This window comes from Ovis aries, chromosome 15, assembly GCF_016772045.2.
Source record: "Ovis aries strain OAR_USU_Benz2616 breed Rambouillet chromosome 15, ARS-UI_Ramb_v3.0, whole genome shotgun sequence".
In the NCBI taxonomy this organism is placed as follows: Eukaryota; Metazoa; Chordata; class Mammalia; order Artiodactyla; family Bovidae; genus Ovis; species Ovis aries.
The window spans coordinates 76,981,807-77,003,979 of record NC_056068.1 but is presented as its reverse complement, the minus strand read 5'-3'; the positions used below and the strand labels follow the sequence as shown (position 1 = coordinate 77,003,979).

The 22,173-nt window shown below is 40.0% G+C and overlaps 3 protein-coding genes across 3 annotated transcripts; 2 read left to right on the top strand and 1 right to left on the bottom strand.

Annotated features, from left to right (window-relative positions):
- The first annotated feature begins 637 nt into the window (after positions 1-637).
- LOC114118311 (olfactory receptor 4C45-like) lies at positions 638-1,561 on the top strand. The gene is given in 1 exon segment (XM_027979059.2): positions 638-1,561. A coding segment is annotated over 1 exon segment (921 nt). The 5' UTR covers positions 638-640.
- Positions 1,562-10,691: 9,130 nt separating this feature from the next.
- LOC101123581 (olfactory receptor 4C3) lies at positions 10,692-11,779 on the top strand. The gene has a single exon (XM_027979061.2). It carries the CDS (start codon positions 10,695-10,697, stop codon positions 11,601-11,603), a length of 909 nt encoding a protein of 302 aa, XP_027834862.1. The 5' UTR covers positions 10,692-10,694; the 3' UTR covers positions 11,604-11,779.
- Positions 11,780-17,377: 5,598 nt separating this feature from the next.
- LOC114118309 (olfactory receptor 4C45-like) lies at positions 17,378-17,941 on the bottom strand. Its single transcript, XM_027979057.2, has one exon. It carries the CDS (start codon positions 17,939-17,941, stop codon positions 17,378-17,380), a length of 564 nt encoding a protein of 187 aa, XP_027834858.2.
- Between the last annotated feature and the right edge of the window lie 4,232 nt (positions 17,942-22,173).

The following is a 22,173-nucleotide window of genomic DNA, read 5'->3' as shown; positions in this document are numbered from 1 at the left end:
TGAATGCTGCTCAAAGAGCTGTTATAAAGAGAGTTTCTTGGCATATTGAGGGACAGAAACTCCATCTGCAGCTCTGTCTGTGTGTGTGCATGTGCGTTAATTTGAAAAAAGGGAATAACGGGTCACAGAACACAGCTGGCATGGAGTAAGGTTTGACTGGTACTTTCCATGTCTGATACAAAGTTAATTTTTAAAATATTGTGTCCATATACCTATGAATATTCATTCCAATAGACAAGCATTAATATAACTTTATAAAGAATTGTCAATGAAATTTGTCCCCCCAGAGTAAAAGAAGGCTATCTGTGAGACATTCAGAGCTAAAAAGAAAATTTAGAAGTTAACTGCATGTCAATATTCATAAAAAATATCTTGCTTTTATTGTGGTATTTGTAAGGTATTGTCACAATATACTTAAATTATATGAATCAGGAGAAATTTAAACTCCTCCCATTCTTGTTTACAACTCTCTATAAAATATCAGAGGTAAGTGAAAGGAGTAGCTCCACCAGTCCCAGGGACCCAGGCTAAAGAGATGATGGAATTTTTTCTATAGAATTTAAAATATCATCACTCAGAAATATTGTGATCTTTCCAGATCAACTATGTGCTTACAACTCAAGATGAACCAAGGGAAAGGATGAGCAATGTAACAGAATTCATCCTACTGGGCCTGACCCAGGATCCAGGACTGCAGACACTCTTATTTGCTGTGCTTTTGATCATCTACTTGCTCACACTGGCGGGTAACCTGCTCATCTCCGTCACCGTCTTCACCAGCCCAGCCCTCGGTTCCCCCATGTACTTTTTCCTGTCCTATTTGTCCATGATAGATGGTTTCTACTCTTCCTCCATAGCACCCAAGTTGCTCTTTGACTTGGTCTCTGGAAAGAACACCATCTCCTTCAGTGGCTGCATGACTCAGGTCTTTGCTGAACATTTATTTGCTGGAGCCGAGATTGTCCTGTTGGTTGTCATGGCCTAATACCGCTATGTGGCCATCTGTAAGCCCCTGCACTACGTGACTGTCATGAGCCGACCTGTGTGTGCGCTCCTGGTTGGAACGGCTGGGGCTTTAGGCTTTCTCCATGGAGGGATCCAGATTGTGTTCATGGTTCAGTTACCATTCTGTGGCCCCAACATCATCGACCATTTTATGTGTGATTTAATACCTCTCCTGGAGCTGGCCTGCTCGGACACACACACTCTGGGGCCCCTGATTTCTGCCAACAGTGGGTCCCTGTGTTTGCTAACTTTCTTGATGCTGGTTGCTTCCTATGTTATCATCCTGCGCTCCCTGAGGACTCAGAGCTCTGAAGGGCGTCACAAAGCCCTGTCCACCTGTGCCTCTCATGTCACGGTTGTCATCTTGTTCTTTGTGCCTTGTTCGTTCCTCTACCTGAGACCCACGGCCTCCTTCCCCACTGACAAAGCTGTGGCTGTGTTTTGCACCATAGTAACTCCTATGCTGAATCCGTTAATCTACACCCTGAGAAATGCAGAAGTGAAAAATGTCATGAAGAAGCTCTGGGGACAAATAATGAAAACTGATGATGAATAAACCTTGTGTGAGTATTTAGGCAAAAAAAGAAAAATCTAGTGATATTTTACAGAAATTTTCTCCCCTTCTTAATTGATTGAACTGGGATGATTCTCCTGTCTGGATCAATTTTCTCTAGGGGCTCATACATTTTAAGCCAGGGTTGATATTCAGAAGGCATAGGACACACAGTGCTGAGAGCCCACAATAGTCTTAGGAGGGCCTGAAACGTTTTAATTTCTTTTACAAAAGAAAGAAAGAAATTAATATAATCTAAATGCAGCTTAGAGTATAGTCATCTATACAACCAGGGGACTTCCCTGGTGGCTCAGACAGTTAAGAGTCTGTCTACAATGTGGGAGACCCAGGTTCAATCCCTGAGTCGGGAAGATCCCCTGGAGAAGGAAATGGCAATCCACTCCAGTACTATTGCCTGGAAAATCCCATGGACAGAGGAGCCTGGTAGGCTACAAGTCCATGGTGTCGCAAAGAGTCAGACATGACTGAGCCTTCCATGGGTAGAATTTGTGTGATTTGTGTAATGGGTATACAACCATGCAGTGAGAAAAGATAATTTTTAACATTTTGATGGAGGAGAAGACCCAAGAGGAAGAAAGTACCAAGGGTCCACAAAAGTCATAATGTTGCCCTGAGTGTGGGTATGAAACAGATCAACAGCAATATTCGTGAACACTCATTATACCCAGCACCATAGCTAGAATGAAGTTTTATGTTAAAAGAGGAAAGACAACTACAAATGAAAAAAGGACAGAACAGTAGGAAATAAGTTTTCAAAAAGTACATTTATACACTTTTTCTGATCTTTCTAGGTTTGAGAGGTTTATAAATAAAGTAAACACAGCAATAAAAAGAAATTTTTACTTATCACAATCCCAAAAGGATAACATTTGTGCACAAAAGTACTTTTTGAAAATTACATTTCATCATTCCCTGTAGTATACAAGAGTTTACAAAAAGAATTAGAAACAGAATTGGATGGCAAAAAAATAAACATAGTTGATAAAGCCCATAGAGCTAAGTCTGCTTAGACATTAACGAAAAGATCTACACATTAAAGTCTCCTTTTAGACATAGACAAAGGAAAAGAAGGTTCTGAAGACAAAATAGCAGCTATAGGAAAGTTCCAGTGATTTAAGAACAAGTCATGGAACTGTCATGGAACAGCACAAAATCACAAATCTGAGCTAGAGTAAAGACTCTATACCATGTACATAATGAAATTCTAAGAGATTCAAAAATAGAGATTAAGTGCTTTGGACAAAAGACGCTTAATTTCTCTTATTGTCTCCAGCATTAATTATTCCAGTAAATGTTAGCAAATTGTTTCACCTCTCTATTTTTTTCACCTTTAATATAAAAATAAAAAATAGAATTTCCAAGGAGGCTCAGTAGTAAAGAATCTGCCTGCCAAGCAGGAGATACAGGTTCAATCCCTGGGTTGGGAAGATCCGCTGGAGAAGGAGGACTTGGCAACTGTTTAGAGTTCTTGCCTGAGAGATCCCATGGACAGAGGAGCTTGGTGGGCTACAGGCCATGGGGCCGCAAAGAGTCAGGCACAACATCGCAGCTAAGCAACAACAACAAATAGGAAAATAACATCACATGCTTCCTTAAATTGTGCCAATTAAATGACTTCAAGTGGAAAACTGAGTCAGCTGAAAATTAACAAAAATTGCTTGGACTTCGCTTCAACTTTTAGAGATTCCACAAGAGCATAAACTATGCTGGGGACAGTGGTTCCTAACAGAGGAGTCCGAGAGCACCTTGCTGTTATTCGCTAACCAGGATGTCAGGGAGACCAAACATCCATCCCATCCAGTCTCTTCACTGCAAAATGTGTCATCTCAGCCAACAGGGAGCTCTCTGAATACTTAGAGCTAGTCCCTCACCAACGCCCTATTCTGGGATTAAACTGCACTTAAATATCTCTATAGTGACAAATGGGAGGGCTGGTAGGATCAGCCATGAGCTGTTTGAAAGTGAAAGTCACTCAGTCATGTCTGACTCTTTGTGACCCCATGGACTATAGAGTTCGTGGAATTCTCCAGGCCAGAATACTGGAGTAGGTAGCCAGTTCCCTCCTCCAGGGGATCTTCCCAACCCAGCGATTGAATCCATGTGTCCCTAATTGCAGGTGGCTTCTTTATCGGCTGAACCACCAGGGAAGCCCAAGAATACTAGAGTGTGGAGCCTATCCGTTCTCCAGTGGATCTTTCCAACCCAGGAGTCAAACCGGGGTCTCCTGCATTGCAGGCAGATTCTTTACCAGCTGAGCTACCAGGGAAGCTTGAGCAGCACTTATTTCAGAAGCTCTCACTGATAATGAATCCTTTTATCCTGTTTTCATCCTCTGGAAGAAAGAAAAAAAGGGAGAGCTCAGCTGGAATGACCAAGAGATCAATCTCTGTACAGAGTTTGTAATTTATGGGGAAGACTTCAGAAACTAGTTTTCAGCAGAGTTCCCAACCAGGAATTTGAAAATAAGGTGATGCCAGCATTGCATTTCTAATGTTCTTAAGATTTTATTACCAGGTTAGCTCCCACAGTATTTTTTTGTTTTACTTTACAATATTGTATTGGTTTTGCCATATATCAACATGAATCAGCCACTGGTGTACATGAGTTCCCAATCCTGAACCCCTCTCCCACCTCCCTCCCCATAACATCTCTCTGGGTCATCCCAGTGCACCAGCCCCAGCATTCAGTATCATGCATCGAACCTAGACTAGCGATTCGTTTCTTACATGATAGTATACATGTTTCAATGCCATTCTCCCAAATCATCCCACCCTCTCCCTCTCCCACAGAGTCCAAAAGACTGTTCTATACATCTGTGTCTCTCTTGCTGTCTTGCATACAGGGTTATCATTACCATCTTTCTAAATTCCATATATATGTGTTAGTATACTGTATTGGTGTTTTTCTTTCTGGCTTACTTCACTCTGTATAATAGGCTCCAGTTTCATCCACCTCATTAGAACTGATTCTAATGTATTCTTTTTAATGGCTGCGTAATACTCCATTGTGTATATGTACCTCAGCTTTCTTATCCATTCATCTGCTAATGGACATTTAGGTTGCTTCCATGTCCTGGCTATTATAAACAGTGCTGAGATGAACATTGGGGTACGTGTGTCTCTTTCAATTCTGGTTTCCTCGGTGTGTATGCCCAGAAGTGGCATTGCTAGGTCAGAAGGCAGTTCTATTTCCAGTTTTTAAGGAATCTCCACACTGTTTTCCATAGTGGCTGTACTAGTTTGCATTCCCACCAACAGTGGAAGAGGGTTCCCTTTCTCCACACCCTCTCCAGCATTTATTGCTTGTAGACTGTTGGATCGCAGCCATTCTGACTGACATGAAATGGTACCTCATTGCGGTTTTGATTTGCATTTCTCTGATAATGAGTGATGTTGAGCATCTTTCCATGTGTTTGTTAGCCATCCATATGTCATCTTTGGAGAAATGTCTATTTAGTTCTTTGGCCCATTTTTTGATTGGGTCGTTTATTTTTCTGGAATTGAGCTGCATAAGTTGCTTGTATATTGTTGAGATTAGTTGTTTGTCTGTTGCTTCATTTGCTATTATTTTCTCCCATTCAGAAGGCTGTCTTTTCACCTTGCTTATAGTTTCCTTTGTTGTGCAGAAGCTTTTAATTTTAATTAGATCCCATTTGTTTATTTTTGCTTTTATTTCCAGTATCCTGGGAGGTGGGCCATAGAGGATCCTGCTGTGATTTATGTCGGAGAGTGTTTCGCCTATGTTCTTCTCTAGGAGTTTTATAGTTTCTGGTCTTACGTTTAGATCTTTAATCCATTTTGAGTTTATTTTTGTGTATGGTGTTAGAAAGTGTTCTAGTTTCATTCTTTTACAAGTGGTTGACCAGTTTTCCCAGCACCACTTGTTAAAGAGATTGTCTTTAATCCATGGTATATTCTTGCCTCCTTTGTCAAAGATAAGGTGTCCATAGGTGCATGGATTTCTCTCTGGGCTTTCTATTTTGTTCCATTGATCTATGTTTCTGTCTTTGTGCCAGTACCATACTCTCTTGATGACTGTGGCTTTGTAGTAGAGCCTGAAGTCAGGCAAGTTGATTCCTCCAGTTCCATTCTTCTTTCTCAAGATTGCTTTGGCTATTCGAGGTGTTCTGTATTTCCATACAAATTGTGAAACTATTTGTTCTAGCTCTGTGAAAAATACCACTGGTAGCTTGATAGGGATTGCATTGAATCTATAGATTCCTTTGGGTAGCATACTCATTTTCACTGTATTGATTCTTTTGATCCATGAACATGGTATATTTCTCCATCTATTGGTGTCCTCTTTGATTTCTTTCACCAGTGTTTTATAGTTTTCTATATATAGGTCTTTAGTTTCTTTAGGTAGATATATTCCTAAGTATTTTATTCTTTTGGTTGCAATGGTGAATGGAATTGTTTCCTTAATTTCTCTTTCTATTTTCTCATTATTAGTGTATAGGGATGCAAGGGATTTCTGTGTGTTGACTTTATATCCTGCAACTTTACTATATTCAGTGATTAGCTCTAGTAATTTTCTGGTGGAGTCTTTAGGGTTTTCTATGTAGAGGATCATGACATCTGCAAACATCTCACTGTATTTATAAAGGCTTTAAACAATAGATATTTTGCCATAATCTCCTATGAGTAATCTCCTATGAGTGATTATTTATATATATATATATATATATATAAAAGCAACTGTGTATTTAAAAACTCAAAATTATCTTTTAAACATCTAGTAGTAGTTCCCAAGAAACATGGAATGTCACAGGATGATGTAGAAAAAAGGATGATGATGGTGATAATGATACTGGTAACGCTGATGACAATAGCTGTTTACTGAGCCCTTTCTGTAAATAAAGTCTTGACCTGAGCACTCATTCTATGTGTTTGGGAGGCAACAGATTTCTGACCTTAATTTATGACTTTCTTTAAGTCTCAAGCCAAGAAAACCTCTGTCTAAAATATTTCTTTATTTGAATATAATGGTGAACCTACCCTTCAGTTCAGTTCAGTTCCGTTGCTCAGTCAAGTCCAACTTTTACGACCCCATGAATCGCAGCACACCAGGCCTCCCTGTCCATCACCAACTTCCTGAGTTCACACAGATTCATGTCCATCGAGTCAGTGATGCCATCCAGCCATCTCATCCTCGGTTGTCCTCTTCTCCTCCTGCCCCCAATCCCTCCCAGCATCAAAGTCTTTTCCAATGAGTCAACTCTTCACACGAGGTTGCCAAAGTACTGGAGTTTCAGCTTTAGCATCATTCCCTCCAAAGAAATCCCAGGGCTGATCTCCTTCAGAATGGACTGGTTGGACCTCCTTGCAGTCCAAGGGACTCTCAAGAGTCTTCTCCAACACCACAGTTCAAAAGCATCAATTCTTCGGCACTCAGCCTTCTTCACAGTCCAACTCTCACATCCATACATGACTACTAGAAAAACCATAGCCTTGACTAGACGGACTTTAGTCGGCAAAGTAATGTCTCTGCTTTTGAATATGCTATCTAGGTTGGTCATAACTTTTCTTCCAAGGAGTAACCTACACTTAGGATGGGGTAAACATCAAAAAATCAATGCTAGTGTAAAAAATAATAATAATTCTGACAGCTTTTTTTTATTTGTATGTTCACTCTGTGCAAAGAGCTTTTCTTTTGCTATTTAATTCTTGTGAAAGGCCAGTAAGTACAGTAATACTGATATCTACCTAACGTTGTATGTAATATATGGCCTCCCCGGTGGCTCAGCAGTAAAGAGTCACATGCAATGCAGGAGATCTGGGTTCAGTCCCTGGGTTGGGAAAATCCTCTGGAGAAGGACATGGCAAACCACCCCAGTATTCCTGCCTGGAGAATTCCATGGACAGAGGAGTCTGTGGATTACAGTCCATGGGGTCACAAACAGTCAGACACAACTTAGGGATTAAGTGACAAAAGATACTATATGTGAATGCACCTAGGACCTGCACTTAGAACACGAAGATGATCATGAATGCTATTAATTTTTGTCCTTGTTGTCCAGTCATCAATTTTCCTAAAGACGCTAACCCTCCAATGTCTGTTCCTGAAATATCCTAACTCCCTTTTCCTCCTGACAACTTGTGGACTCTCTCTAGACACTAGAAGGACACTGGGCACTTTTGGGAAGTAAAGTGAAAGTCTCTTCCTTGTGAGACCAAAACTGCATTCAAAGGGACTAATTAATGATGGCACCACACTGTGATCTAACCTGTGAATGAGGCAAAAACCAAGCCCCAGAACTGTTTCAGCAAGTGATGCTATGGGGAGAGGATTAGTCTTCAGAGAAACCTAGCAGTGATAATCACCATGTTATCACACTCACCTTATAAGTCACCCTTTTCAGTGGCAAGAGAAAAATTTTCTGAGACCATGTTGATGAGCATTGTTAGCAGAAAGCAGAGACGACAAGCCAGCTATTCACATTCTCCCTAATGTAAGCCACAGCATTTGGGGGGGGGGGGGGGCTTCTCAATGATAGAGAAAGTAGATATTGGATTATCTACTACTATCAATTATCTACTATTGGTGGTGGTGACATCAGAAAGCACAGAGCCTGGAGTGCTGAGAGACCTGGGTTCCAGCTGTGCCTCCACCACGAACCATCAGTTCAACTTTGGACCATCTGCACCTCATCTTTCTGAGTCTTAAATCCACCACCTTTAAAACAGAGACAACTGGAAAGGATGATTTTAAATGCCATAGGGTTTTTCAGGAAATAAGAGGGAAATGGATAATGGAACAAATTCTCAGCTGCTTGTGAATGAATGATGCCCTTTGGAGTTTTCTACTAATACTAGTCTAAGGAACTTTCAGCTCAGATGCATTCCTGCAATCAATAGCACTTCCCCAGTGTGAGATCTGCCTAAATGAGAAAAGCAATTTTAATCTCATGCAGGAGTTTAAGGACATGAAACAGTGATATTTGGGTTGATATGCTTGGAGCTGGTCTAGATGACACTTTAATAACTTGCCCAAGTCCACCATTTCATGATGTTAGGATGTAAAAGAACAAAAACAAAGACAACACACCTGATGACATACTCGTGTCCTCAGATCCAGTAAATGTAAGTTGTGGTCCGTGGCATTGATGACGGTAACTTCAGCAATACCACTGCTGGAGTGGGTGTCATATCCAGGCTCTGTACAAACACTTGCACTGTTTTCATTGACTGCTCATTGCAGACTCAGGGTGTAGCAGTACTCTTATTTTCATTTTATAGATAAGAACATTGAGGCTTTGAGAAATTGCCCATGATTACACAGAAAATAACTGGTACTGGAAATATTCAAACTTAAGTGAGTTTTTGTGTCAGGATACTATGGTGAAGCCCACAGACTCTATAGCAGTACTGCCTGGGCGCAAGTCTTAACTCTGCAACTTATTAGCTGACTATGCTTCTGTAAGTTTCTAATTGTGTCTCTCACTTTCTTCCTCTGAAGAAATGAGGAGAAAAATGATGATCTATCTTGTGGGAATGTTATGAGGATTAAATGAGCTTATATATTTAAAGCACTTAGGACAGCACTTGCAAAGAGGAAATGTTACACAGGTGGCACTTATCACTGCCATTCATGCTCTTGGCCATAATGTTCTCCTCTGAAAAGGTCGTAATCAGATTTGTTTCCTGCAGAAACTGCATTTGCCTTCGTAACCAAGCTTAGAAAGAAAGTGTGCAGCTTCCTGATCAATACAAGAATCTTCTCTCCAGCATTTCTTATATTTGCACATCTCTTCCTCTGACACTCAATGATTCTCCTTTCATTCATATCATACTGGGCATCAAATCCTCAGCAAGTTGGGAGATTTAGTTACTTTAAGATTTATGTTTCCAGGAAAATAATAGATGGTTGGTGGGTGGGATGAGTGACAGTTTTCGTTTAATCAAAACTTAGACTAGCACAGTGGAGAAGGCAATGGCACCCCACTCCAGTACTCTTGCCTGGAAAATCCCATGGACAGAGGAGCCTGGTAGGCTGCAGTCCATGGGGTGGCCAAGAGTCGGACATGACTGAGCGACTTCACTTTCACTTTTCACTTTCATACATTGGAGAAGGAAATGGCAGCCCACTCCAGTGTTCTTGCCTGGAGAATCCCAGGGACGGGGGAGCCTGGTGTGCTGCCATCTATGGGGTCGCACAGAGTCGGACACAACTGAAGTGACTTAGCAGCAGCAGCAGACTAGCACAGACATTTCCTTAATATACTTAGGAGAATAAAGCATGAGTAGGAATATTTTGTCAGATGAGATTCTAATTTACAAGGATGTTGGTTAAGAAAGAGTATCTCTTCTTCCTCCTCCTGTAGCTTCCTATATGTAGTGAATAGGCGGATAATCATTTAATAGAATCTTTCACTGCTGGTCACTTTTATTTTTACTTTGACTCATCCCTGTAGACTGTAGAAGGACTGGAAGCCTTTAACTAGAAGGATGTCACCAGGTCCAGAGAAAGTAAAGCCCAGACACACATATAATGTGTAAAGCAAGGGGCAAGAATAATTTAACTTCTTATACTTGATACTGCCCGCAGCACAGGCAGAAGTGGGAGCAAATGAACAAGGAGACAAACAGAGAACTTGGGCATCTCCAGCTGCATCCCTACCCTACTTCAGTTTGCTTTGCATCAATTTCTGTTACTATTGGAAGCGCAACAGAAAATGTAGCAAACCTCATTGCAAGGAAGAAGAAAGAGTTAATTCAAAGGGTATGAATTATGCATGCAGAGATTTCAGAAGATCCTAAGTATTCGTGGGTTTCTTGAGAGCCATTGTATCCATGTGGAACCCTGCTGAAAACTGTCAGAGATGTTTTCTGGTCAAATTAGAAAATCGATGTCCACCAAATGTTCCATTTTAACAAAATAAATTCTAGATAATTAAATAATTATTTTCATATAATGACTTAGATATCTATTACCCAGTGATGCTAAAGTGAACAGACATGCTTACATGGATGAATTGGTACACAAATTTTGGAACAGAACAGGTTAAGAGCGATGGAGAGAAATGGATTTGGCTAAAGGAAATCTTGTAACATTTTGTTTCTCTCTTGACTTTACAGGCAATGCTGTACTTGCACCCTCAGTGTCCTTGGACTCTATGGAAATACCTCACAATATCACAGAATTTTTCATGCTGGGACTCTCACAGAACCCAGAAGTACAAAGAGCTCTCTTTGTGGCCTTTTTGACCATATATGGGATCACAGTTTGTGGCAATATTCTCATCGTGATCACCATCACCTATAGTCCCACGCTGGTTTCCCCTATGTATTTTTTCCTGGCCAATTTGTCCTTTATTGATACCTGTTATTCTTCCTCTATGGCCCCTAGACTCATAGCTGACTCCTTGTATGAGGGGAGGGCCATATCCTATGAGGGTTGCATGGCTCAGCTCTTTGGAGCTCATTTTTTTGGAGGTGCTGAGATCATCCTGCTCACGGTGATGGCCTATGACCGCTACGTGGCCATCTGCAAGCCCCTGCACTACACGGCCCTCATGACCAGGCACCGCTGTGCCCTGCTGGTGGGGCTGGCCTGGCTGGGGGGCTTCCTGCATTCCATGCTTCAGCTCCTGCTGGTCCTGCAGTTGCCCTTCTGCGGGCCTAACGTGATCAATCACTTTGTCTGTGACTTGTACCCCTTGCTGGAACTTGCCTGCACCGACACCTATGTCATCGGCCTGCTGGTGGTAGCCAACAGTGGCGTGATCTGCCTGTTGAACTTCCTCCTGCTGGCTGCCTCCTACCTGGTCATCCTGCGCTCCTTGAGGTCCCACAGTGCAGAGGGGAGGCGCAGAGCCCTCTCCACCTGTGGGGCCCACTTCACGGTTGTTGCCTTGTTCTTCGTGCCCTGTATGTTTACTTACATGCGGCCGTCATCTACTTTATCTATAGACAAAAGCATGGCAGTATTCTATGGTGTCCTGACTCCTATGCTAAATCCACTCATTTACACTCTGAGAAATGAAGAGGTAAAGAATGCCTTGACAAAGTTCTTCACACAGTAAGATCTTAAATGTAGCTAATAAGTTGGAAAGTAGGAAATAAATGGCTTTATTTTAGAAAGAGGAACAAACCAAAACCTGTTACTTATTGCCATATACATCTTAATCCATCTTATCCATTCTTTCATCTTCACAGACATTATTGATTTACTTAGACTTTATTGATTCACTTTCATATGAATTACCTAATTTGATAATAAAACAATTATATAAAATGCATATGGCATGAATGATTATTATAACTGTTTTAGAAATGAAGAAACCATATCTACTGATGTAGTTAAGTGACTCATTAAAATTATCTAGCTTTGAACTGCCTGAAACAAAACTCAAAATCAGTTATTTTTATCCATCTTACTGATCTTTAAATGGCAACCTATGCTGACATCACTGGAGTCTGTATGATAATCAGTTGAGTTATAGAAATGAGAGGCAAAACCCTTAAAGCAAATAACTTCACTCATAGCCATATGTAGTAGTCTGTGTGCATACAAGTCTGGCTTCTCTTCCTTCTCAACACCGTTAATAGCACCAGCAGCACAGCTACTACAACACAGCAGAGGGTAAGATCTCAGTTCTACAGACAGATCAACCTGAGTGTGAATCTCATTTCCCATACTTCTTCATGGCACAAACTAGAGCAAGTGACAAAACCTTTATAAGCCTCTGGTGCTTGTCTTGAAAATAGACTAAACATGTCCAAAACATTATCATAAGAATTAAATTAAACAATCTATGTAAAGTTTTTAATCCAATTTACGGCACATATGGCCCCCTAAATTTAGCTGCTATTTCTACTTCAACCTTCTGTAACCTTCCATAAAGAGGCTGCTTTCTTTCACTTTTCTATATCTATTTAAAGTTTGAAACACATACTTCATTTAGAACAGAATGGCTTATTTTTCGGCCAGTGATGGAAAGTGATATTTCCTTATATACTTACTGACTCTGTTTCAAACTCTGAGGGATCCTAGTGTTTCGGAGTTTAAAACATGCATCCATGTTCATTTCATTCCTTTCCTGGAATGTGAGGACTGAAACTGACCACATCCATCCCAAGATGCACCCTTTAGAAGTGTGGATGCCTATAATTTACAACAAGCTTATACCTTGTTTAACAAATAATTTGTAATTCACTGTGCCACAAATATCCATTTTTTACACTAAAAAAGAAAAAACAAAAAAACTAGAAATTAGTATGGAAAACTAATTTTCCTTCTACAGGTATTCAAAATCAGTCTCCAAGAACCATTAAGTTCAAGAGATAATTAGGAAATAGTTATTGCTTTACCCTGAACTTCTATGCAGAACAAAAACAACAGTTGCCGAATTCTTGGGCAAAATATTGTCTTTCTTAACTTTACCACCTTTTGATGATGTAGTTAATAATAGCTAAGTATAGCAGACCTTGAGCCTTTACCAATTCATTTTTGCTGTTAGATTATAAACATATAACTGAGCTAATTTTCCAATTAACTACAAAATATGAAATCATTGGGAAGGTTACTAAAAAGTAGCCAAGCCAGCTTCCCACAGTTAAATCTCAGGAAGCTTTCTAGAAAAGAATACTTTTGAAATTCAAAAAGCACTTTTATTTTTATTACAGTTAAAATAGCAAATAGCCAAAAGGACTGATATAGTGCCCTCTTGGTTTTTTGTTCAAGTCGTGATTAACAGTGGCTCAGCCATTTTATGAACACTGCTCATTTTTGAAAAATTTCAACCTGTTGGAATAAACACATCAGTAAATACCACCAGAAGTTTTCTAGATGATTTATAAATTATTGCTGATCTTGTCTACAAAGGAAGTGTTATCTCCAAGACTATGTAAAATATTTTTCCTCCTAAACACATATCTCTTTTAGAGTTTAGAAAATAAGACTGGCAACACACACATATCTCTGTGTGTGTGTGTGTGTGTGTGTGTGTGAGAGAGAGAGAGAGAGAGAGAGAGAGAGAGAGAGGGAGTGTAAATCCACTTATAAGCCCACTACCTAGAGGTAATCACCATCAACAATTTGGTAAATATCCTTTTAATCATCAGCATCTTTTTCTTCTCTTCTACTTATTCCTTCAGCTATTTCTACAAACTTGGTTAAGCTTCCACGGTTCTAAAAGTTACTCTCTGGGACTAAATTGTTTCTTTGTTTAGTTTACAAGGCATGTTAGGCAACAAACATTTCTGATCCTCAGTTTGCGCATCCAACAATGGGCAGTTTAGGGACTTCCCTGAGGGTCCAGTGGCTAAGACTCCACGATCCTATTGCAGGCGGCCCAGATTCAATCCCTGGTCAGGGAACTAAGATACCCGAAGCCCAAAAGCCACAGCCACTGAGCCGTAGGGCTCTCGTGCCCACAGGCCAGGACTAGGGAAGCCCATGTGCCTGAAGCAAGACCCAGTTCAGTTCGGTTCAGTCACTCAGTCGTGTGCAACTCTTCACGGCACGCCAGGCCTCCTTGTCCATCACCAACCCCCAGAGTTCACCCAAACTCATGTTCATAAAGTTGGTGATGCCATCCAACCATCTCATCCTCTGTTGTCTCCTTCTCCTCCTGCCTTCAATCTTTCCCAGCATCACGGTCTTTACCAATGAGTCAGTTCTTCACCTGAGGTGGCCAATTCAACATCAGTCCTTCCAAAGAACACCCAAGACTGATCTCCTTTAGGATGGACTGGTTGGATCTCCTTGCAGTCCAAGGGACTCTCAAGAGTCTTCTCCAACACCACAGTTCAAAAGCATCAATTCTTCTGCACTCAGCTTTCTTTATAGTCCAACTCTCACATCCATACATGACCACTGGAAAAACCATAGCTTTGACCAGATGGACCTTTGTTGGCAAAGTAAGGTCTTTGCTTTTATTTTTTATTTTTTAAATTTTTATTTTTACTTTATACACCTCCCCTCCCATAACATCTCTCTGGGTCATCCCCGTGCACCAGCCCTAAGCATCCTGTATCCTGCATCGGACATAGACTGGCGATTCGTTTCTTACATGATAGTATACATGTTACAATGCCATTCTCCCAAATCATCCCACCTCTCCCTCTCCCTCAGAGTCCAAAAGTCCGCTCTACACATCTGTGTCTCTTTTGCTGTCTTGTATACAGGGTCATCATTGCCATCTATATGCTGTCTAGGTTGGTCATAGCTTTCTTCCAAGGAGTAAGCATCTTTTAATTTCATGCCTGCAGTCACCATCTGCAATGAATTTTGAGTCCCAAAAAATAAAGTCTATCACTGTTTCCATTGTTTCCCATCTATTTGCCATGAAGTGATGGGACCATATGCAATGATCTTAGTTTTCTGAATGTTGAGTCTTAAGCCAAGTTTTTCACTCTCTTCTTTTGCCAAAATAAATATTTTTTAATTTTTTTAATTCAATTTAATTTTTAGTTTTAAAAAAATTTAATTAAAAAATTTAAAAAGCAGGGCAATCTCATCCTTATGATCTTATGAATTGTCAAAAATAAAAGAAAAAAACTGTGTCTGGCATTATTATTCCACTGGTCATGGTTACATGGCTATTGCTCAGGACTTAATAAAAAGTTTACCATCTCTCTTGAACTCCCCTACCTCAAGCAGAGTACATATTCATATCAAATATATTTGCTAATTTAAAAAATTAACAAAGGAAAGTACTACAAGTGGGGTAGTTTATACATAACAATTGTTATGTATGTAGTGCAGATGGAGAAGAAAATACACATGAAGGCCAAAAGGTTTCAAGAAGAGAATTCTAAAGATTCAAGGAAAACTACAGCCAAACTTTAGATACACATATGAAATTAAATAAAAACAAACATAAAACCACTTTAAATTAAAGAAAGGCTCTAAAGATATATGTGATTTTTTAAACACAGAATTGCTTACATATATTTACAAAATGATCACTCATCGGAGGTTATGGCAAAATAAAATATCCATTTTTTAAAGCCTTTATATATACAGTGAGATCTAACCTGATAATAAAGTCCAAAGAACATGGGAAATGCAAAGCCAGCATCGCCTGATATTCAAATCCTTGGTTGAGAAATCTCATGAAAACAAGTTTCTGAGCTCTCCCTCAGAAATCACAAGCTCTGTACGGAGATCAGCCTTTTGGTCTCTGGAACTGAGCTGTCCTTCCTCTTATTCCAGAGGACGGGATCAGGACAGGATCCACCATCAGTGAGAGCTTCTGAAATAGCTACTCAAGTATCTCAATGCTGATTCCACCAGCTCTCCCACTTGTCACTGTAGAGATATTTAAGGGCATTTTAATCTCAGAATAGGAAGTTGATGAAGGACTAGCTCTCAGTATTCAGAGACCTGCTCACTGGCTGACATGACACATTTTGCAGTGAAGTGCGGCTGGAATGAACATTTGGTCTCCCTGTGGTCGTGGTTAGTGAATAACAGCAGTGCTTTCTGGACTCCTCTGTCAGGAACCACTATCTCCAGCATCCCTTAGGCTCTGGTGGCATCTCTGAAGGCTACGACAATGTCTGAGCAAGTTTAGATTTTCAGCAGACTCATTTTCCCAATTTAGTCATTTAATCCTCACAACTTAAGCAAGTGCATAATGTTAGTTCCCTTTTACAGATGAAAAAACAACAACAAAAGAAACAGCAGAGAGGTGAAGCAACTTGCTGACACTGACAGCTGATTCACAAAACAACTGACTGTGTGATTGCTGCCAAGCTCTGGGACACACATGCTTGTGCTTGGTCACTTAGTCATGTCCCACTCTTTGTGACGCCATGGACTGTAGCCCACCAGGCTCCTCTGTGCATAGGATTTCCCAGACAGGAGTACTGCAGTGGGTTGCCTTCCCTTCTCCAAGGGATCTTTCTAAACCAAGAACTGAATCCACGTTTCCGGCTTGGTAGACAGAATCTTATTACCCCATCACCAGCGAAAACCTCTATGACACATACTTGGTTTTAAATCACTGGTAATTTCCCATAAGAGTTGCTTCATTTTCAGAGTCTTCTTTTCCTTTGTTGGAGTCTAAAACTACTTTAATGTGCAGGTATTTTCTGCCTTAACTCTACAGACTTTATAAATGATGTTTCTTTTATGCTCTCAATATTCTATTTCCAATTCTTTTGTGAACTATTGTATACTACAGGGAATGATGGAAATGCAATTTTTAAAAACTACTTCTGTGTGCAAATCCTCTCTTCTTGGAAATGTGATAAGTAAAAAGTTGGTTTTTTAATTATTGTAGTGGGAGAACATTTATAAACCTCTCAAACCTAGGGTGATCAGAAAAGTATACTTTGATAAATGTGCTTTTAGAAGACTTTCTTTACTGTTCTACATTTTTTCATGTATAGTCGCTTTCCCTCTTTTAAAATAAAGCTCCACTTTAGCTATTGTTCTTGGTATAATGAGTGTTCAAGAATGTTGCTGTTGATCTGTTTCATACCCACAATCAGGGCAACATTATGACTTTTCTGAGCCCTTGGTACTCTCATCCTCAAGGACCATTTTTCTCCGTATGTGTGGCAGAACCAATACAATATTATAAAGTAATTAGCCTCCAATTAAAATAAATTTAAATTTTAAAAAGAAAACTTGTGGGCTGTAGGCACTGTGTCGACTATGCCTTAATGGATATCAACCCTGGCTTACAATATGTGAGCTCCTGAAAAAAAACTGATCCAGACTAATACAGGAAATAAATTTCTACAAAATATCACTAGTGTTGTTTTTTTTTTAACCTGAATACTCCACACAAGGTTTATTCATCATCAGTTTTCATTATTTGTCCCCAGAGCAGCATAGGAGTTACTATGGTGCAAAACACAGCCACAGCTTTGTCAGTGGGGAAAAATGACAACATAGGAAGCAACCAGCATCAAGTAACTGAACCATGAACACAATCTGGATCCCTCCATGGAGAAAGCCTAAAGCCCCAGCCGTTCCAACCAGGAGCGCACACACAGGTCGGCTCATGACAGTCACGTAGTGCAGGGGCTTACAGATGGCCACATAGCGGTCATAGGCCATGACAACCAACAGGACAATCTCGGCTCCAGCAAAGAAATGTTCAGCAAAGACCTGAGTCATGCAGCCACTGAAGGAGATGGTGTTCTTTCCAGAGACCAAGTCAAAGAGCAACTTGGGTGCTATGGAGGAAGAGTAGAAACCATCTATCATGGACAAATAGGACAGGAAGAAGTACATGGGGGAACCGAGGGCTGGGCTGGTGAAGACGGTGACGGAGACGAGCAGGTTACCCGCCAGTGTGAGCAAGTAGATGATCAAAAGCACAGCAAATAAGAGTGTCTGCAGTCCTGGATCCTGGGTCAGGCCCAGTAGGATGAATTCTGTTACATTGCTCATCCTTTCCATCAATTCATCTTGGTCCATCTGGAAAGATCACATTTTTTTCTGAATGATGGTCTCAAATTCAATATAAAATAATTCACATGTACAGAATCAACCTATTCGATGATACATAAATAACCATAGTTTTCTAAAGTGACTTTGTAGTTTCCAGCAGCATCTTTTTGGGAACATTGTTGTTGTTTGCTCACTAAGTCATGTCTATCTGTTTTGTGACCCCATTAACTGTAGCCCGCCAGGCTCCTTTGACCACGGGCTTTCCCAGGCCAGAATACTGGAGTGGGTTTTCCTTCTACAAGCACCACTTCCTTCTGCAAGGGATCTTCCCAACCCTGGGATCAAGCCCACGTCTCCTGCATTGGTAGGCACATTCTTAGAAAGTTTAACCTTCAATTCACATAATCTAACTACAAAAATTATTGCAGTGAAATAAAATTGGCTAATTAAGTTAACTTTTTCTTCCCACCAGGCATCTGCCCCACAGCTGCAAATAGGCTGTGTAAACTATCAAGAGGAACACTGGAGTTCTTTGTCTCTAGACAGCTCTCTCATTTTCAGGATTTACTCAGAAAATGAACTGTTAGTTAAGAAAGTGGTAGCTGTACGATTTAATTTTGACTCAACTCACTTTCTTGGCTTCTTGTGAGGTTATAGACGCATCTTCAAACATGCATTATAAACAATTATTCAAATCAGGAAAAACTAGTATATGACATTATAGAATGTATAAGTAAGTCAAATCCATTTGATTGGACATGGTTTTCTCAAATCAATTCTGCCAAAGAGTCCTTGGGAGCAGTGAGTCCCGAACAGACTTCAGCTTGTTGACTGATGGCTGTGTGGTTATTTATTTCAAGGTCCTCCTTTGCAATTCTTTCTTCATTGACTCTAGAGAAGTGCTTAACTAGATTTTCACAAAGTGCAGGGTTTGGTACATTGACCTGTCAAGTCCTCAGAGGATTAGTAATTGGCCCTGTTGGAATCTTTGCTGATGTATCAGCCAAGGACTTTCCTTTGCCCCTATCTGGCTCCCACAAACAATAATTAGAGGCCAGAAATGCAGTTGAATTGTGGTTAAACACATGCCTCTGGCTATAGTTAAGGCTGAGATGGCATTGGCGATCCTGTATGGAAATGACAGTCTTCAAAAGTTCTCAAACACTGAGTAATTTTAAAATCATTCTCATGGCATTCTCTCTACTCAGAGAGAATCACGGGAACTTACGGTAAATCCTAGGCTTTCACAGAGTAGCCACTGAGAAAATCACACCCAGCTAGTCTCTCATGAATAAAGATGTCCAGAGCGATGAAGAGCCAGCTGGAACCCTGCGCAGAATCACCTTTCTTTGCTATCAGCCTTTACCTTTAAACCAAATGAACGCATTCCTGAAGCCATCAGCTCCACAGACAGTTAACAATTTTGCTCCTGTTTGATTACTTTCAATGGATAATAAAATACAGTGCAGTTGGCATTTAATACATTTATTAATACATTGTCATGTAAACATCTTCACAACTTTTTCATCTTCTCAGATTGAAACTCCACATCCGTTAAATCATTGCTTCTCATTCCTGCCTTCCTCCAGCTCCTAGAAACCATAATTTTACTCTGTCTCAAGAGTTTTATTATTCTATACAATTAAATAAATTGAATTACGCAGTATTTGTCCTTCTATCACTGACTTATTTTACTTATACAAAATGGCAGGATTTCCTTCTTTTTAAAGTCTGAATGATTTTCCACATAAGTATACACCATTAGAAAATCCATTCATCTACTGATGGAAATTTAGGTTGTTTCCACATCCTGGCTGTTGTGAATAATGCTGACAGTGAAAAGTGAAAGTTGTTCAGTCATGTCTGACTCTTTGAGACCCCATGGACTATACAGTAAATGGAATTCTCCAGGTCAGAATATTAGAGTGGAAAAAAAGAATATTAGAGTGGGCAGCCTTTCCCTTCTCCAGGATCTTCCCAATCCAGGGATCGAACTCAAGTCTCCCACATTGCAGGGGATTCTTTACCAGCTGAGTCACCAGGAAGCCCAAGAATACTGGAGTGGGGATCTCCTGCATTGCAGGTGGATTCTTTACCAACTGAGCTATCAGGAAGCCCAAAGTGAAAGTGAAAGTCACTCAGTCATGTCCAATTCATGAGACCCCATGGACTATACAGTCCATGGAGTTTCAGGCTCCAGGGGATCTTCCCAGCCCAGGGATTGAACAAGGCTGAAATGAACTTAATAGTGCAAATACTTCCTTGAGATCAGAATCTTACCTATGGAAAAGTGATACCTCAAACTCATCCTGAGTTTAAGATTTGCATTTCCCTGATGATTAATGTTGTTGAACATCTTTTATACTTGTTATTCAAATGTATGTCTCCTTTGTAGAAATACATATTCAAGTCCTTTGCCCATTTAAAAATTAAGCTAGTTTTGAGCATGTGAAACTAGGTTAAAGTGGAAGTGAAATCACCAGGTACTCAGGCTCTATTTTCCAGGATTTTAGGAAGTAGTTATTGCTTTCTCTAGGGGATCTTCCCGACCCAGGGATTGAACCTGGGCCTCCTGCATTGCAGGCAGACCCTGTACCCTCTGAGCCACCAGGGAAGCCCTTTAGGTACTAGATACCTAAGTATTACATGAAAATAATAATTTAATTACCTAAATTTAATTTATTTTGTTTCTACTGAACATTTGGCAGACATTGATTTTCTAGTTCAACCTGAGTACATCTCTGACCATTTTCAGCAGGGTTCCACGTAGATACAGTAGCCCTTGACTAACCCATGAATATGAAATCTCTGTATGCATAGTCCATACTTTTTGAGTTAAATCTCGCTTCTGCTATGCAATGAGGTTTCTAACTGAAGTAGAATGGGGAGACTGACTTGGCCATATAGACAGTATCCTGTGTAAGAAAATTTCTTCCTGTTGCTTTACACATTATATATACTTCAGGGTTTTCTTTGTGCTGGTCTACAAAGGATGAATCATTTAAAAATGCTTTTAGAGTCTAGAAAATGAAGACTAAAAGATCTCCACTTATTATTTAGGCCAATTTGATAAAATACTTCACCAGCATCTTTATCTTCCTTTAATTCCTTATAGATTTCTCAACTAATCTTCCAGTTCAGTTATGGACTAAATTAACAAGGCTCTCTGACACATCCAACAATCACCTCTCTGTGGTCAGTGGCTAAGAACTCCACATGCTATTTGATTCAGTCTCTGGTGGGAACTAAGGATATTAGGGCTCTCGTGTACTAGGAGACTGTGTGCAATACCAGATCAATGCTCAAACCAGAGTCGTGGTAGGTGACAAATTCAAAATTAGGTTAGTGAATCAACCATCCACAATCGCACATAGATTTTACCACATCAGTCAGTATAAATCAGGTGAGGTGAATCATCATAGGGGATGAGGAGGAACATTTTAAGTGACTGAGAAGACAAAGCTGCACTCATCAACTCTATTACATGACTGGAAAACCATAGCATTTGACCAGATGGAGCAAAAGGTCTTTGATTTTATTTACTTTATTTTACTTTACACAATACTGTACCCTCTACCACGGGTATCATGTGTTCCCACACCATCCATATCTCTCGGTCATTGCATGGTGTATCCTGCATGGACATAGACGGCGATATTTACATGAAGACATGTTACAATGATCAAGTTCCACAGTTTAGAAAAAAACAAAACAAAAAAAATTTAAAAAGCAGGGCAATCTCATCCTTATGATCTTATGAAAGGAGATTGACTATGAAGAGCATTGTATCTGACAGGTGATAGGAGTCTAATGAATTGTCAAATAAAAAGAAAAAAAAACTGTGTCTGGCATTATTATTCCACTGGTCATGGTTACATGGCTATTGCTCAGGACTTAATAAAAAGTTTACCATCTCTCTTGAACTCCCCTACCTCAAGCAGAGTATTATTTTATTTATTTATATATATTTTTTAATGGACAACAGCAGAATGAATACATATTCATATCAAATATATTTGCTAATTTAAAAAATTAACAAAGGAAAGTACTACAAGTGGGAGTAGTTTATACATAACAATTGTTATGTATGTAGTGCAGATGGAGAAGAAAATAATGTCAAAGGAATTTCCTATTACATGGGAATCAAAAATTTCTGGAATCACCACCCAGTCACTAGCTGGTTCTTCTCAGACTCGTGCATTTCAGGTCTGTGAAAGAAAGTCCACTTTCCAGTTGGTTAT